Genomic DNA, 20184 nt, shown 5'->3' with positions numbered 1-20184 from the left:
TTCCACATTATTTTTAATTAGCATATTCTCCTTTATGGAGGAGGAGGAAATAGTATAAGTGTGTCCAAATGGTAAGAGTGTTGTGTCCTTTTCTTTCTCGTGGTTCTAGCTTCGACTCGGATAGCTAAGAATTTCATGTTTTCCCAGCGTCGTGAGGGAAATGTGGAACTTCTTGAACTAAGAAATATGGAATTTTGATCTGGGAAGCCAGAAATAATGACGTTGGGAGTCGAAATATTCAGCCAATTGAATTCACAATCTAGCCAATCATAACCTTTCTTAGACTATGCCGCCAGAGATTTTAGATTACATGGGCGCTATGGGGACATTTTAGATTACGAGTGATATGGGCGCCAACTTGGAATCGAAACTCGTGACATACATCGTTTCGATTCCAAGTTGGCATCCCTGTCACTCATACACGACGCTGAATTCGGCAAAATGCAAGAGGACTTTTTCGTCTTCTTTTGATGTTACGAGTCTCCTCCGGAGTTTATGCACATCTTTCAGGTTCACCTTGTATATAGTGGTAAATTTGGAAAGATAATTGTAAGTTATGATCAAATAAGTTGGAAATAACGTCAGACGTGTATTTGTGATGAAAAGTACCACAAAACATGTCATATGACCCCTTCGTGTAAAATGGATGAGTCCAAGATGGTCACCATGATAGTCTATACAGTAATAGATGCGGTTGTACTCTATTCAAGATATGCTATCACTCTCTCTCTAGCTGTTCCAAGCCCACAAGGTATAGCTAATTTTCTTCATGGGTTACTTTGGTATGATATGGAATGATTTGAAGAAGTGAGACTCAAAAAATCTTCAGTAATGAGTTCCACCCTAATATAGGCCTATGTAATTGTATGCCATATTATCTAAGGTTTTTGGAAAGTGCAAAAGAAGGTTCAACATTGCCATCCCATGTAATGTAATGCAATGACACATACCAAACAAGCTTCTCCTATCATCTGTAGATAAATTTCTGAAATTAAACTTCTTACATACTGTTTATGGGTCGATACCAGTGGTGACGATTGGACATTAAAAGTGGGAAGGAAGGCAAGACATGATCTAAATATTTCTATATCAGTGTTAATTTTCCTGGTTGTTTCCAACACTTTGTTTAACGAAAGGATGTGTAACTGATAGGATATTATCTTTCTTCAGTTAAATACCGTATATTATATTTTATATTTTAAGTAAATTGACAAGAGCAACACAAGTAGGTACTAGCCCTTTGTACTCTTAAACAACAAAAGTGTAAGAAGAACATCCTTGCTCATGGGCATCTTAAAATTCTTTCTGGAAAATTGTGTGATTAGATTATTTAATAACAAATTTGCAAAATAAATAAATAGAAAGAATAATATTAATCATAATAATGAATAATGAGGCTTGTTTTGTAGAAGTTATATTGAAACTGGGATTAATGAAAAATATATTTTTAATTCCACATCCTGCCACTAAATGTATGTTATTACTATCAGAAAATGAAAGACAGTAAATACTGCAAGCATGTGCTAAGACATTTAAAGAAATAGGCAATTGCAATATTAATTGCTGTGAATTGCAATTAAAACGCAATTCCTGTAGTTTTCTTAATTCCACGGGAAGACGAATAACCAATACGTACTCACGCAACGACAAATATTATATGGGACCATTTCTTTTCTTATATTTCCAAATGAAACTATACACATTAATGGGTCACTTAAAAAAAAGTGGGGGGCAACTGATCCTCTTGCCCCCTAATCGCCGCCCCTGTCCGATACCAACCCTTTCCACCTAGTAACTCAATTTCACCAATAACTCTTTTATATTAGTACTAATGACGTAGCAATTGTCCAACAACCTTGTAATATATACTACTTAGAAGAAGAAAAAAACTATAAACGTGTCTAAACAATAAACTTAACCTGACGAAAGACACTTTTCAAAATTTCTGAAAATACTCATTCTCCTTGTTAAAATTTTACCTAATTTTGAGGAAGTTATTCAACATTATTATAACAATTAAATCTTCTTTGTAGTTTTAAGGTCGTTGTGTTTTTCTAACAATGTGATGTATATTGGTGAAGATCAGTAAGACATGTGGTATCCACGTATTTGTTTGAAATGACATTGCTGTCTTTTAGAGTTTTCGTTAGCAGCTAAAAGTTAATTTTTTCTTTTCTTTTTTTTTTTAAATAAAGCAACTTTTAGCAAGAATGATACTGTATGTGTTTTCTTGCTAGTTACTTTGTACCTTGATTGGGTTGTCTGTTCGTGACTTCCTGATCTACAGCTTTCTACGTTATTGCATGAAAATACTTATTGCAAAGAGGTTGACATATCTTGGAAAGAGCGTATTTACTGTATATGCATTTTTATTCTTTCTGTAACAAAAACAGGATACTAGATACGGGAAAATTGTGTGAGTACATGTACATAAAAATAAATGCGGTTCAGTAAAGTATTGGTACCTTTTTTTTTTTTTTTTTGCCCTAATCGTACAGAACCGGTTCTTCTTTGTAACAGGAACTCTTGCTCCAGTTCGTAGCTTTATTTTACGATTTTTTCTTTTTCCTTTAATATGTTGTGTTTTTTAGTAGTGTCGTTTCATTTCTAATTGATTTCATTCAATCTTTTCTTTCAATGTATTTCTATTACTAGTTTTCTTCTCCTTTTTTTTAAAACTCTTTTGCTGTTGTTAAAGCTTCACTTCATTCTAATCGTACTACGTTCCTAAATCTTTGTCGGTCTATTCTCGACTTTTAACTTCCACTTTTCTTCTTCTCTTTGTACTTCAAAAACTACTTCATACTAGAAACTCAATACAAAACTTTCTCTGGTACAGTCAATTGAAATTTGCAGCATCGTGGCTACATAAGACATGGACCAACAGGCTAAGGTAGAATCTGAAACATCGTAATGCGTTCAACATTTTCCCACCATGAATTCAATCCGGGACAATGTGCAGCTAGGGCGTGCGCGCTAGCGATTGGACCATTAGGGCTAACTAGACCTCCAAACAATTCCTAATTACTTCAAATAGGGAGGACTGATTATTATTATTATTATTATTATTATTATTATTATTATTATTATTATTATTATTATTATTATTATTATTATTATTATTATTATTATTATTAATGTACAGGTGTTATAAACGATAGTGGTAGCCCAAGTCATCAAACCAGTATACGCCACTGACTTTGAGCCCCATAACTCTTGACCTTTTAGTTTGCACAAGTAGAAATTTGTTGTGTAGACTAATTAAGACGTATAGAATTGAATAACATCAAATTTGAACTCAAAGAGTCAAAAGGCCTATAACTCGTTACCAACCGTAAAACTCTTTTAATTACGCACATTTGCTAGTTTTAAAATTGTAATTTTCTTTCATAAAGTTTAATAGTTAAGTTGAAATTTAGGCCAATTTATTCGAGTAATGAATTGAAATAATGTAGATAGTAAGTGGATGAGTTAATTTTTTTTTTTTTTTTGTTCATTTCAGGTCCAATATCGAGTTCCTTTGTAAACAAATATGGCTGCCGTGTTGTAACAATTGCTGGGGCTGTTTTAGCAAGTGTGTGCCTGATTCTTAGTGTATTTGCCAACAGTATATATGTGTTGTATATTACAATTGGTGTTGGCACAGGTATGTACTTTCATATTTGTGTAATATTTTAAGTTACACCCTTAGAAATGATTTTTTTTTCTAAGTGTTTGCTAATTTGAAAAATAAAAGTTAAAAACATGATTTTTTTTGTCAGTACTTGTATTGTACTATTCCTTTCGAAAATGAATTTCAGTCAACTCAGAAACTTCGTACATTTTTTTCTAGGAAATACACGTAATTTCTATTTAGCACCAACATATGATTAAACTAATTATAACAAACATATTTTTATTTTTCTAAGATTATTATCAGGGCCGCCCACAGGGGGGATGTATGGCGCAAGCTGCGCCATTGAGAAAAATTTTGGGGGGGATTTTACTCTACTTTCGAACTAGCAATTTTACTGTCGGAATAGCATTAAAACACGATTTTGCTAAGCTAATTTTCAAAAATTTTCCGGGGTGAACTCCCGTACCCCCTGCTTCGATACGCGATGAATGAAGTACCGCGCAAGTAGCCGTATGAAAGGAAAGTTGGTTCGTTTTAAGAGAGAAGGGCCGCCCACAGGAGGGATGAATGGCACAAGTTGTGCCATCGAGAAAAAAATTGGGGGGAATAAAAAAATGGGGAAGAATTTTACTCTAATGTCGAATAAGTAATTTTGCTGTCGTCAGAATAACATTGGAACACGATGCGATTTTTTTTTTTTAAATCTCGAGAATGAATCCCCCTACCCCTGCTTAGAAACTCTATGAATGAAGTAGGCCTACCGCGCAAGTTGCTATATGAAAGGATGGCGCCAAGTTCTGGTGAACAACAGTTACAAACACTCAAGGAATCACTTTCAAATTTAGATTTGAAACTTGCTTATGTTGTCTGTTGAAAATTATAAAGTAGTTTGACATAATTGTGAGCTAGTGGTAACCATACAGACAACAGCCAAGTTTCAAATCTAAATTTGAAGTGAGCCAGTGAATGTTTGTAACTGTTGTCCACCAGAACTTGGCGCCTATTTTTGTGATTTCAATTCTTTTTAAGGCCACTCGTACTTGGCTCTTTTACAGGAATGTTTTTTGTTGGATATCACTTCTTTTTGTAGGCTAATTTCGAGGATAAAATTTTCTTTTGGTATCAAACTCAATAACTTGTAACTTGCGTCTTACTTTTCATGTACAAGGGAATTATATCAATATTTTGTAAATAAAAAAATAATACTACTAATTGTAAAAAAAGAATACCTGTGCCATACACAGTGTGTAGAAGTTTTTATACCCTTCAATATCCTTATAGAACATATTTAGTATTGTTCACTACCAAGACTACTAATAAAAGTAATGCCATTTTTATAATTACTGCTGCCCCTACTACTACTACAAGCATTCTATAATACTACTACAGGAAATAAAACAACAACAAAAATAACAATTACTAGTACTTTAAAAACTACTGCTACGCTGGGCAATTGTTTTTAGAGGACTTGAGTTTTGAGGACGGAAGAGATTATTAGTTTTGGGGGGAGTGCGCCATCAGCTTTGGGGGGGATGGACACCCCTGATTATTATTATACCTAGGTATACTTACTGATATTTGTTTATTCAAGGCTAAGAAAGTTCTAATTACCGTGTGGATATACAGATAATATAATACCTATTGACATTTCAAGTTTCCAGCGATAAGATTAAAAACAAAGAAAGAACGAAATTATACAGAAAAAAATATTTCGTTTGATAATTGTTATCTTTTAAAAAAAAAGATTTGTCAATGAGAACTTTTATGTATTACTACTTTTTATTATCTTAACTCTTTTTTCATAAGTAAAATGATAAGAATGTAAGAGTTGAATACGTGTAGCCTAGGGATCGAATTCACGGATCCTATACAGTATGCGGTAATTAATGAACAAAATTGCTCACTCATAAGTGACCTTTTTGTAATATCGGGAAAATGCAACTTTTAGTTGAATCTTGAATTAAAAGATAACTATTAAGTATTTTACATTCTGCTTGAACCTCGTAAACATTAAAGATTGTCTCTAAGAAGCTTACCCGCGCTTTTTCAAATCTTATTGAATATCTTTAAAGACAATGAATATCAAGAATGTATGAAATAAGCAAGATAGTATCTACAAATAAATTAATAACCGTTTCTAAACCTTTCTAGATTATAGATTATAAATTTGAGTGTGCAGTTTATGACGTCATACTTCTTGGGTACCCAAATTTATACACTATATGAAAGCTATCTTAAGCTTCAAGAGAGCACACTGAATAAAAAATAAGGCTAGTATTGAATGCTTGTGTTGACTATTACAGGCGAAAGAAACAATATTATATGCAACTGCTAAAGTAGATATGTCAAGTTGTATTATTGGTATAACATTTAAATGTAAGCTTAGAGTAGAGGAGATAAAGTTGAATCGTGGGAAACTCCTGAGGATTAGAATATACATTGTCATTAATGAAGACATAGCCTATTCTAAGGTATTATAAGAAAGTGATATATAAGTAAGGTTACCATACATCCCGCTTTGACTGAAACAGTCCTAATTGAAGGTGTTTGTCCTAGTATCGTGTAGGTTTACAATTGTCTCGCTTTTAGTCATGACAATCTTTTCACCTCTTTTTATGTATTCATCATCCACCATGTGTATTCATTGAAGATTCTAGAATATTACTTTTGGCATTACGTACTGTCACATTACCAGCTAGATATGTAATCTTAATTTACAGTACGCTTGAATTTTGATAGAAGTCAGTTTAACGTCCCACGATTATGTCCTTTAGGGTAAGGGAGACAATGATTAAGGCAAGTCAAAAATGATGGAAAAATTGGTGGCATGAGAAAGTGGAAGGAAACGACAGTACCCCGAGAAAACTTACGAACACGATATTGTTAATCACAAACTTACTTGGCCGGAAATCGAACCAGGAATCCTACGCACCAGAGATAAGCGCTCTACCACTGAGCCACCGTGCCCCACTGAATTTTGGTGGAGTACGCCATGCCACGGCGTAGAGTTCATGTACAATTTTTGGATCTAAGATGCGTGCTACCTTCCGAACCATCATTGCGAAAACGTCCAACAGAAGTATTTTTTAAAAATCTTTTTGTGTTGATTAGGTATTTTCTATCGATAGAAGAAGTGAAAATAAGGCTTTCACCGAAGCGTCCCGCACGGTAGCATCCCTAAATAGCAGAAACATCGTACCCAATATATAAAGCGAATAAAGGTCGCTGGTAATAGGAAGAAATGAAGTGTCTAGATTAACACACTATTATCAGACACTATCGAAGGCTTTCACCAGGTCGAAGTGTAAGAGACAGAACTGGAGCTCTTTTGATTAAAATCCATAAGCGAAACAAGTTGTGTAGAAAAGCATATTGAGAGCAAAATCCTGCTTGATATAATAAAAGGAGGTCAAATTTGCTTATAAAAATAGGAAGACAACGAATCCTTGTTCTTCGAGAAATGTTCCCGATTTTATGTTAGTTGAATGGGGCGCTGAGACTATGACTAAGTGTTTGAGATATTCATTCAGTTCTGGAAATATGAGAACTTCCAATATGCTAGACATCTACTATTTGGTATGATTTCTTGTAAAAAGTAGTTATTCAGCATGAGTAAGACTAATGCAGAATAGTTAATCGTTCTTTTCAGTAGTAAAATGTTCTACTGTCATTTCTTAAGTTATAAGCCATTAAAGGTAGTGTTTCGACTTGTATAGTAATATATTCGTTTGTGGTAGGTCAGTACAAGCACACAGCACTAGCCATATTTTCTATCCGGTGTACTTTCTTGAAGATTTAAGCTTAATAGACACACAAACATTAGCCGAAGAGTTGAAATCGCGTACGACATAAGCCATATACGTACTGTATTAGGGTGGTCTTCATTTTTCAATTTTTTTTTATAGTTCTACTTTAGAATGGTTCCGTGTCAGGTCGAAGAAACCTACAATAAAAACTAGTCGAATTGAATCATATTAAATTGTGCCCCAAGCGACCTCAAATTTTGAATGCATTTACAGTATACAATAGCTGGAAATAACATCAGATGTGTGCTTATGGTCAAAAGCTATCCCAAAACGATGTCAGATTACCTCCTTCCTAATCAAAACTTCGAATCTGAATTAAATATGGCGGGCTTGAAGGTGGTCGCCATGATAGTACTATACAGTAATAGTTGCTGTTCTATCTCCATTATCCCTATCTCAGAGGTGTAACTTCTTCTAGCTGTTCCAAGCTTACAAGGTACCTTAACTTCATTTTGTATACTGTAAATGCATTAAAAATTTGAGGTCACTTGGGGTACCATTTAATATTATTAAATTGAGGTAATTTTTGTCATGGATTACTTTGGTCTGATATGGAACCATTTTAGGGGGTGAGATAAAAAAAACCTCGCATACTTAAGGTCTATTTATTTTTCGTCTTCCGAGTTTATATATATTAACTCGCTAAAGCTCGCTGGGGGCTCCACCCCCAGACCCCGGTCAGGCCTTTGCCGTGAGGTGTCATGTTTTAGAAAACTATTCCTTCAGGAATTCACTTCTCTTTACAGCAGACACCTGTTACCAACGCATACTTCAATTCAACCGGTATTATTCCTTCCATGTAACTTTGAAAAGCAAACACACAATTTATTAGAAAGAACTCTATTACTACTTCTACTCTGGCAATCATGTGCATGGCTTATTATGTACACTTTGCGCACACCTATACATGTTAGAGACAATAACAGAATTTATATTCTTAATCATAAACAGCGGACACTGTCTTCCAATAGCCTACCTATTAAACCTTGCATTTTGCTAGAACACTCACTGTTTACAAATATGATTTTTGCAACCTTTCAAATATTTATTCGTAGCATTTTTTTAATAATATGTTTTGCAGTGTAATTTAGTACAAGGTATTATAATAGTGTCCTTGTGGTTAATTGTACATATTACCTGCAGGAAAAGTAATTCATATCTGTGATAGAAGGGTGGGAATATATTTCAGTCTTCCTGCACATTTATTCTTGTATTTACAATGAAAACTACAATTTACTAGATAATTTACAAATATGAATATTGTTGGAGATTGTTTAAATTTTTTCCATAACATTTGAGTGAACACTACTTTTGTACTATAATGTAGTACAATGGATTATAATGGAAACTTTGGGCATAGTTGTACATATTACCTACAGCAAGACGTCTTGAAAAGTTTCATATATACTGCACAAATTCTTGCAGTCTCCCTGTATATTTATTCATGTATTTTCAATGAAGACTACAATTTGTAGGTGATTTACAAATATGATTATTGTTGGAGGCTTTTTAAACATTTGTTGGTAACATTTGAGAGAACACTACTTTTGCACTGTAATATAGAAAAGTCCCTTATAATGGAACCATTCGGCATAGTAGTACATATTACTTGCAGCAAGACATTTTGAAATATTTCATATTTACTGGACAATTTTTTCCAGTCTACCTGTATCTCTCGTCTTGTATTTTTATGAAGACTAAATGTGTTCGTAATTTACAAATATGAATTTTGTTAAGGCTTTTTAAACATTAGTTCATAACATTTGATTGAACACCAGTTCTTGCACAGTAACGTAGTACACTGGATTATAATGCTGTCCTTTGGTACAAAAGTAATAATTGGGCAGCAGGACTTGTTGAAATGTTTATTTATACTGGACAATTACATACAGTCTTCCTGTATCTTTCCTCTTATATTTTCAATGAAGACGTTTATTTACTAGGTAATTTAGAATATGAATATTATTGGAGGTTTTTAAAAAAATTTTTTATAGCAACTTAAACAACACAACTTTCTACACTGTAGTAGAACATTGTACTAGAATCATATCTTTCTAATTTCCTATTACAATGAAATAAGAAGCCATCATTTCCTTAATCATCCTAAAAAACACATATATAACACGATTACTATTCCGATTTTAGAGGTGTAATTCCACAGACGCGGGCCCGCTACGTACCAGTATTATGTGCGCAATAAGTAGGAAGTACCACATATAAGGAATTGAGTAGTGTAGGGGAAAGACGTGAGCCTACTGTGTAAAAGACCTGGGTTCGATTCCCAGCAAGTTTTTCTCTCACATTTTCCTTCTTCGAAAGTTTATTTTTATAGCATAGGTGATTGAAAATAACCTTGACTCTATTGTATACGGCATTTCATTCCAACCGCACCCACAAGTAAAACTATTAAATCGAAAGGGGCACTTTTCCACGTATCTTATAAATATGTACGCTGCCGACGAGACAATTTTCAAGAGGTGACCATTTGTGTGTGTGTGTATAAGCGTGTGTGTGCAGTGGCGTACGCAGGAATTTATTTCGGGAGGGGTCCAAACTCAATATCAGTGTATTTTATATTGAAATTCCTAAACTTGTCCCAAAAATTGGGCTAAATTTACACAAAAGTTGGATTTCGGGGGTGGTCCGGACCTCAAGGACCCACCCCCTGCGTACGTCCCTGTGTGTGTGCGTATTTCCTTAAAATTAATATTTTATACTTTCCCTTTGTGCTATTCACTTCAAATTTGGTATTCGCATGTATCTTAACGAGGGACATAAAGGGGAGAGAGACATTTTGCAATCGTTTCCGGTTTGAAGTAGACACTGTTGTCGCGAGACAAAATGTATTGTTGTCTTGTATGGACACTATATCCTGAAAATAAGGCCCAATGTTTCTTTCGGACTCTTTTTGGGCTACACTGCCTCCTCAGAGCGCCCCTGGCGAGATCAAAATAATACGTTCATAATACAGTAACAAATAGAATGTTATCAACAGTGCCCCCGGGGTAATACCTCCCCCCGAACATTGCTTCCGATAGAGACACTGGTGATGCTCCATTTCCAAAGCTGCATATGTTTGATTTTAAATACTTCAGTATCGTCTCGAAACTTTACACGAACATACTGCCTAGTTTCGAGACGATATCAAGAGTTAGTGTAAAAATATATGCTTTCCGTCTATGTCTGTAATAACGAAAATATTTTGTTCACGCAATGCCAACAGAAACTATTTTGATAAAACGAAGCAACGTGATAAGAAAAAGAACGTTAGATAAAACAAGGTTCGGCGGGGAATCGAACCCAGACCTGCTACTCAGAAAGCAGACACTTTACCGCGGAGCGAACTTACTACGTTGAATTCTGTTTGTTTTATTCTCCTCAATATACTACATAAGAGTCCAAATGAAGGCAATTCAAAAATATGGCAATTTTGCATTCAAGATGGCGACTTCTCCAATGATTTGTTTCTTCCCTTAAACTGAACTACGTCCTTAATAACATAGCGAAACCTGGCTTACCTACCAAGAGCACAACTTACAATTTTCATGCTTACAAATTTAAGAGCAGCCATTTTGAATCGAAGATGGCGACTTTTCCAACATGTCGGATTTTTCCCCTCACATCCCCTGTAACCTACACACTTGAAAGCAATTTCGTGATTCCACCATATCTACAAGTTGTGTAGAATTAGACGCCCCCTTATGACATTCCTAGCACTTTCTTACACCGAACATGACTATTTTTTTCAAGTTTAAGGGCGGATTCGCAAACTACGCATCAGAATAAACATCACCTCGAAATTTCAACGTCCTACATACAGCCATTACAAATTTCACATTTTTTCGATTTGCGCCGCGAAACGAAAACGAATTTTAATGCTCTTTTTTCTATCATAAACTATGTGCCTAGCTTCACTGCCTGACAAAATATGACGTTTCTATGGTGTGCGGAACTACTCTAAAAACCAGCATTTCGAAACGACGAAAAATTTCGACACTTCATTTACATGGAAAATGTCGCCTTTTTCGTGATATCGGAATTTTCCCATTACTCACATCCCATGGCGAACAAGTATGCAAAATTTGGTGTTTGTATGTTTTGTGGAAGTATGCAAACAATTAAGTGTGTTTCCGATTATAGAGGTATATAATTCCACAGACGCGGGCCCGCTACGTACCAGTACTATGTGAGCAGTAAGTAGATAGTTGAAAATCTAAGGAATTGAGTAGTGTAGGGGAACGACGTGATACTACTGTGCAAATGGGCTGGGTTCGATTCCCTGCAAGTTTTTCTCTCACTTTTTCTTTCTTTTAAAGTTTATTTTTATAGCATAGGTGATTGAAAATAAGCTTGACTTTATTATATACGGCAATTTATTCCAACCGGATCCGCAACGAAAACTATTAAATCGAAAGGGCACTTTTCCACGTATCTTATATATTAAAATTATGTACGCTGCCGACGAGACAATTTTCAAAAGGTGCCCATTCGTATGTGTGTATGAGCGTGTGTGCGCAGTAGCGTACGCAGGAATTTATTTCGGGTGTGGCCATACACAATATCAGTGTATTTTATATTGAAATAACTAAACTTGTCCCAACAATTAGGCTAAATTTACTCAAAAGTATGAATTTCGGGGGTGGTCCGCACCCCCAGGACCCACCCCCTGCGTACGTCCCTGTATGTGTGTGTATTTCCTTAAAATTAATATTTCATACTTTCAATTTGTGGTATTCACTTCAAATTTGGTATACGCATGTATCTTAACTAGGAACATAAAAGGGAAGAGAGATATTTTGCAATCGTTTCCGGTTTGAAGCAGACACTGTTGTTCCGAGACAAAATGTATTGTTGTCTTGTATGGACACTATATCGTGAAAATGATGCCCATGTTTCTTTCAGACTCTTTTTGGGGGACACTGCCTATTCAGAGCGCCCCTGGCAAGATCAAAATAATACGTTTATAATACAATAACAAATATAATGTTATCAGCACTGCCCCCGGGGTAATACTCCCCTCCCCCGAATATTGCTTCCGATAGAGACACTGGGGATCTCCATTTTCAAACCTACATATGTTTGATTTTAAATACTTCAGTATCGTCTCGAAACTTTACACGAACATGCTGCTAGTTTCGAGACCATCTCAACAGTTAGCCTTATAAATATATCCTTTCCGTCTATGTCTGTAATAACGAAAATATTTTGTTCACGCAATGCCAACAGAAACTATTTGGTAAAATGAAGCAACGTGATAAGAAAAAAACGAAAGAGAAAACAAGGTCTGCGAGGATTCGAACCCAGACCTGCTACTCAGAAAGCAAACACTTTACCGCGGAGCTAACTTAATATGTTGAAAGCTGTTTGTTCTATTCTCCTCAATATACCACATAAGAGTCAAAATGAAGGCAATTCAAAAATATGGCAATTTTGAATTCAAGATGGCGACTTCTCCAATGATTTGTTTCTTCACTTAAACTGAACTACGTCCTTAATAACATAGCGAAACCTGGCTTACCTGGCTTACACCGAACGTGACTATTTTGTTCAAGTTTAAGGGCGGATTCGCAAACTACGCATCAGAATAAACATCACCTCGAAATTTCAACGTCCTACATAGAGCCATTACAAATTTCACATTTTTTCGATTTGCGCCGCGAAACGAAAACGAATTTTAATGCTCTTTTTTCTATCATAAACTATGTTCCTAGCTTCACTGCCTAACAAAATATGACGTTTCTATGGTGTGCGGAACTACTCTAAAAACCAGCATTTCGAAACGACGAAAAATTTCGACACTTCATTTACATGGAAAATGTCGCCTTTTTCGTGATATCGGAATTTTCCCATTACTCACATCCCATGGCGAACAACTATGCAAAATTTGGTGTTTGTATGTTTTGTGGAAGTATGCAAACAATTAAGTGTGTTTCCGATTATAGAGGTATATAATTCCACAGACGCGGGCCCGTTACGTACCAGTATTATGTGCGCAATAAGTAGGAAGTACCACATATAAGGAATTGAGTAGTGTAGGGGAAAGACGTGAGCGTAGTGTGTAGAAGACCTGGGTTCGATTCCCAGCAAGTTTTTCTCTCACATTTTCCTTCTTCGAAAGTTTATTTTTATAGCATAAGTGATTGAAAATAAGCTTGACTCTATTGTATACGGCATTTCATTCCAACCGCACCCACAACTAAAACTATTAAATCGAAAGGGGCACTTTTCCACGTATCTTATAAATATGTACGCTGCCGACGAGACAATTTTCAAGAGGTGCCCATTTGTGTGTGTGTGTATAAGCGTGTGTGTGCAGTGGCGTACGCAGGAATTTATTTCGGGAGGGGTCCAAACTCAATATCAGTGTATTTTATATTGAAATTCCTAAACTTGTCCCAAAAATTAGGCTAAATTTACTCAAAAGTTGGATTTCGGGGGTGGTCCGGACCTCAAGGACCCACCCCCTGCGTACGTCCCTGTGTGTGTGTGTATTTCCTTAAAATTAATATTTCATACTTTCCATTTGTGGTATTCACTTCAAATTTGGTATACGCATGTATCTTAACTAGGAACATAAAAGGGAAGAGAGATATTTTGCAATCGTTTCCGGTTTGAAGCAGACACTGTTGTTCCGAGACAAAATGTATTGTTGTCTTGTATGGACACTATATCGTGAAAATGATGCCCAATGTTTCTTTCAGACTCTTTTTGGTGGACACTGCCTCCTCAGAGCTCCCCTGGCAAGATCAAAATAATACGTTTATAACACAATAACAAATAGAATGTTATCAGAAGTGCCCCCGGGGTAATACTCCCCTCCCCCGAACATTGCTTCCGATAGAGACACTGGGGATCTCCATTTTCAAACCTACATATGATTGATTTTAAATACTTCAGTATCGTCTCGAAACTTTACACGAACATGCTGCTAGTTTCGAGACCATCTCAACAGTTAGCGTATAAATATATATGCTTTCCGTCTATGTCTGTAATAACGAAAATATTTTGTTCACGCAATGCCAACAGAAACTATTTGGTAAAATGAAGCAACGTGATAAGAAAAAAAACGCAAGAGAGAACAAGGTCTGCGAGGATTCGAAGCCAGACCTGCTACTCAGAAAGCAAACACTTTACCGCGGAGCTAACTTACTACGTTGAAATCTGTTTGTTCTATTCTCCTCAATATAACACATAAGGGTCCAAATGAAGGCAATTCAAAAATATGGCAATTTTGAATTCAAGATGGCGACTTCTCCAATGATTTGTTTCTTCACTTAAACTGAACTACGTCCTTAATAACATAGCGAAACCTGGCTTACCTACCAAGAGCACAACTTACAATTTTCATGCTTACAAATTTAAGAGCAGCCATTTTGAATCGAAGATGACGACTTTTCCAACATGTCGGATTTTTCCCCACACATGCGTTGTACTCTACACACTTGAAAGCAATTTCGTGATTCCACCATATCTACAAGTTGTGTAGAATTAGACGCCCCCTTATGACATTCCTAGCACTTTCTTATACCGAACATGACCTTTTTTTTCAAGTTTAAGGGCGGATTCGCAAACTACGCATCAGAATAAACATCACCTCGAAATTTCAACGTCCTACATAGAGCCATTACAAATTTCACATTTTTTCGATTTGCGCCGCGAAACGAAAACGAATATTAAAGCTCTTTTTTCTATCATAAACTATGTGCCTAGCTTCACTGCCTGACAAAATATTACGTTTCTGTGGTGTGCGGAACTACCCTAAAAACCAGCATTTCGAAACGACGAAAAATTTCGACACTTCATTTACATGGAAAATGTCGCCTTTTTCGTGATATCGGAATTTTCCCATTACTCACATCCCATGACGAACAAGTATGCAAAATTTGGTGTTTGTATGTTTTGTGGAAGTATGCAAACAATTAAGTGTGTTTCAGACTTTAGAGGTATATAATTCCACAGACGCGGGCCCGTTACGTACCAGTATTATGTGAGCAGAAAGTAGGAAATCCAAAATCTAAGGAATTGAGTAGTGTAGGGGAACAACGTGAGACTACTGTGCAAAAGGCCTGGGTTCGATTCCCAGCAAGTTTTTCTCTCACTTTTTCTTTCTTTTAAAGTTTATTTTTATAGCATAGGTGATTGAAAATAAGCTTGACTTTATTATATACGGCAATTTAATCCGACCGGACCCGCAACGAAAACTATTAAATCGAAAGGGCACTTTTCCACGTATCTTATATATTAAAATTATGTACGCTGCCGACGAGACAATTTTCAAAAGGTGCCCATTCGTGTGTGTATGAGCGTGTGTGCGCAGTAGCGTACGCAGGAATTTATTTCGGGTGTGGCCATACACAATATCAGTGTATTTTATATTGAAATAACTAAACTTGTCCCAAAAATTAGGCTAAATTTACTCAAAAGTTGGAATTTCGGGGGTGGTCCGCACCCCCAGGACCCACCCCCTGCGTACGTCCCTGTATGTGTGTGTATTTCCTTAAAATTAATATTTCATACTTTCCATTTGTGGTATTCACTTCAAATTTGGTATACGCATGTATCTTAACTAGGAACATAAAAGGGAAGAGAGATATTTTGCAATCGTTTCCGGTTTGAAGCAGACACTGTTGTTCCTAGACAAAATGTATTGTTGTCTTGTATGGACACTATATCGTGAAAATGATGCCCAATGTTTCTTTCAGACTCTTTTTGGGGGACACTGCCTCCTCAGAGCGCCCCTGGCAAGATCAAAATAATACGTTTATAATACAATAACAAATAGAATGTTATCAGCAGTGCCCCCGGGGTAATACTCCCCTCCCCCGAACATTGCTTCCGATAGAGACACTGGGGATCTCCATTTTCAAACCTACATATGATTGATTTTAAATACTTCAGTATCGTCTCGAAACTTTACACGAACATGCTGCTAGTTTCGAGACCATCTCAACAGTTAGCGTATAAATATATCCTTTCCGTCTATGTCTGTAATAACGAAAATATTTTGTTCACGCAATGCCAACAGAAACTATTTGGTAAAATGAAGCAACGTGATAAGAAAAAAAACGCAAGAGAGAACAAGGTGTGCTAGGATTCGAAGCCAGACCTGCTACTCAGAAAGCAAACACTTTACCGCGGAGCTAACTTACTACGTTGAAATCTGTTTGTTCTATTCTCCTCAATATAACACATAAGAGTCCAAATGAAGGCAATTCAAAAATATGGCAATTTTGAATTCAAGATGGCGATTTCTCCAATGATTTGTTTCTTCACTTAAACTGAACTACGTCCTTAATAACATAGCGAAACCTGGCTTACCTACCAAGAGCACAACTTACAATTTTCATGCTTACAAATTTAAGAGCAGCCATTTTGAATCGAAGATGACGACTTTTCCAACATGTCGGATTTTTCCCCACACATGCGTTGTACTCTACACACTTGAACGCAATTTCGTGATTCCACCATATCTACAAGTTGTGTAGAATTAGACGCCCCCTTATGACATTCCTAGCACTTTCTTATACCGAACATGACCTTTTTTTCAAGTTTAAGGGCGGATTCGCAAACTACGCATCAGAATAAACATCACCTCGAAATTTCAACATCCTAGATACAGCCATTACAAACTTCACATTTTTTTCGATTTGCGCCGCGAAACGAAAACGAATTTTAAAGCTCTTTTTTCTATCATAAACTATGTGCCTAGCTTCACTGCCTGACAAAATATTACGTTTCTATGGTGTGCGGAACTACCCTAAAAACCAGCATTTCGAAACGACGAAAATTTTCGACACTTCATTTACATGGAAAATGTCGCCTTTTTCGTGATATCGGAATTTTCCCATTACTCACATCCCATGACGAACAAGTATGCAAAATTTGGTGTTTGTATGTTTTGTGGAAGTATGCAAACAATTAAGTGTGTTTCCGACTTTAGAGGTATATAATTCCACAGACGCGGGCCCGCTACGTACCAGTACTATGTGAGCAGTAAGTAGATAGTTTAAAATCTAAGGAATTGAGTAGTGTAGGGGAACGACGTGAGACTACTGTGCAAACAGGCTGGGTTCGATTCCCAGCAAGTTTTTCTCTCACTTTTTCTTTCTTTTAAAGTTTATTTTTATAGCATAGGTGATTGAAAATAAGCTTGACTTTATTATATACGGCAATTTATTCCAACCGGACCCGCAACGAAAACTATTAAATCGAAAGGGCACTTTTCCACGTATCTTATATATTAAAATTATGTACGCTGCCGACGAGACAATTTTCAAAAGGTGCCCATTCGTATGTGTGTATGAGCGTGTGTGCGCAGTAGCGTACGCAGGAATTTATTTCGGGTGTGGCCATACACAATATCAGTGTATTTTATATTGAAATAACTAAACTTGTCCCAAAAATTAGGCTAAATTTACTCAAAAGTTGGAATTTCGGGGGTGGTCCGCACCCCCAGGACCCACCCCCTGCGTACGTCCCTGTATGTGTGTGTATTTCCTTAAAATTAATATTTCATACTTTCCATTTGTGGTATTCACTTCAAATTTGGTATACGCATGTATCTTAACTAGGAACATAAAAGGGAAGAGAGATATTTTGCAATCGTTTCCGGTTTGAAGCAGACACTGTTGTTCCGAGACAAAATGTATTGTTGTCTTGTATGGACACTATATCGTGAAAATGATGCCCAATGTTTCTTTCAGACTCTTTTTGGTGGACACTGCCTCCTCAGAGCTCCCCTGGCAAGATCAAAATAATACGTTTATAACACAATAACAAATAGAATGTTATCAGAAGTGCCCCCGGGGTAATACTCCCCTCCCCCGAACATTGCTTCCGATAGAGACACTGGGGATCTCCATTTTCAAACCTACATATGATTGATTTTAAATACTTCAGTATCGTCTCGAAACTTTACACGAACATGCTGCTAGTTTCGAGACCATCTCAACAGTTAGCGTATAAATATATATGCTTTCCGTCTATGTCTGTAATAACGAAAATATTTTGTTCACGCAATGCCAACAGAAACTATTTGGTAAAATGAAGCAACGTGATAAGAAAAAAAAACGCAAGAGAGAACAAGGTCTGCGAGGATTCGAAGCCAGACCTGCTACTCAGAAAGCAAACACTTTACCGCGGAGCTAACTTACTACGTTGAAATCTGTTTGTTCTATTCTCCTCAATATAACACATAAGGGTCCAAATGAAGGCAATTCAAAAATATGGCAATTTTGAATTCAAGATGGCGACTTCTCCAATGATTTGTTTCTTCACTTAAACTGAACTACGTCCTTAATAACATAGCGAAACCTGGCTTACCTACCAAGAGCACAACTTACAATTTTCATGCTTACAAATTTAAGAGCAGCCATTTTGAATCGAAGATGACGACTTTTCCAACATGTCGGATTTTTCCCCACACATGCGTTGTACTCTACACACTTGAAAGCAATTTCGTGATTCCACCATATCTACAAGTTGTGTAGAATTAGACGCCCCCTTATGACATTCCTAGCACTTTCTTATACCGAACATGACCTTTTTTTTTCAAGTTTAAGGGCGGATTCGCAAACTACGCATCAGAATAAACATCACCTCGAAATTTCAACGTCCTACATAGAGCCATTACAAATTTCACATTTTTTCGATTTGCGCCGCGAAACGAAAACGAATTTTAAAGCTCTTTTTTCTATCATAAACTATGTGCCTAGCTTCACTGCCTGACAAAATATTACGTTTCTGTGGTGTGCGGAACTACCCTAAAAACCAGCATTTCGAAACGACGAAAAATTTCGACACTTCATTTACATGGAAAATGTCGCCTTTTTCGTGATATCGGAATTTTCCCATTACTCACATCCCATGACGAACAAGTATGCAAAATTTGGTGTTTGTATGTTTTGTGGAAGTATGCAAACAATTAAGTGTGTTTCAGACTTTAGAGGTATATAATTCCACAGACGCGGGCCCGTTACGTACCAGTATTATGTGAGCAGAAAGTAGGAAATCCAAAATCTAAGGAATTGAGTAGTGTAGGGGAACAACGTGAGACTACTGTGCAAAAGGCCTGGGTTCGATTCCCAGCAAGTTTTTCTCTCACTTTTTCTTTCTTTTAAAGTTTATTTTTATAGCATAGGTGATTGAAAATAAGCTTGACTTTATTATATACGGCAATTTAATCCGACCGGACCCGCAACGAAAACTATTAAATCGAAAGGGCACTTTTCCACGTATCTTATATATTAAAATTATGTACGCTGCCGACGAGACAATTTTCAAAAGGTGCCCATTCGTATGTGTGTATGAGCGTGTGTGCGCAGTAGCGTACGCAGGAATTTATTTCGGGTGTGGCCATACACAATATCAGTGTATTTTATATTGAAATAACTAAACTTGTCCCAAAAATTAGGCTAAATTTACTCAAAAGTTGGAATTTCGGGGGTGGTCCGCACCCCCAGGACCCACCCCCTGCGTACGTCCCTGTATGTGTGTGTATTTCCTTAAAATTAATATTTCATACTTTCCATTTGTGGTATTCACTTCAAATTTGGTATACGCATGTATCTTAACTAGGAACATAAAAGGGAAGAGAGATATTTTGCAATCGTTTCCGGTTTGAAGCAGACACTGTTGTTCCGAGACAAAATGTATTGTTGTCTTGTATGGACACTATATCGTGAAAATGATGCCCAATGTTTCTTTCAGACTCTTTTTGGGGGACACTGCCTCCTCAGAGCGCCCCTGGCAAGATCAAAATAA

The 20184-nt window shown here is 36.4% G+C and overlaps 1 protein-coding gene across 1 annotated transcript in view; it reads left to right on the top strand.

The window, feature by feature from the left end:
* Mct1 (Monocarboxylate transporter 1) overlaps positions 1 to 20184 on the top strand; it is a 227302-nt gene that overhangs the window by 161533 nt on the left and 45585 nt on the right. Inside the window, exon 4 of the mRNA XM_081768997.1 lies at positions 3503 to 3646. Within this exon, the coding sequence (XP_081625123.1) occupies positions 3503 to 3646 (144 nt within the window). The remainder of the gene's footprint in view (positions 1 to 3502; positions 3647 to 20184) is intronic.

Source organism: Thermobia domestica, chromosome 8 (genome assembly GCF_964235325.1).
Source record: "Thermobia domestica chromosome 8, izTheDome1.hap1.1, whole genome shotgun sequence".
Classification (NCBI taxonomy): Eukaryota; Metazoa; Arthropoda; class Insecta; order Zygentoma; family Lepismatidae; genus Thermobia; species Thermobia domestica.
The sequence above is the reverse complement of the archived record's forward strand: the minus strand, read 5'-3'. Positions and strand labels throughout refer to the sequence as shown.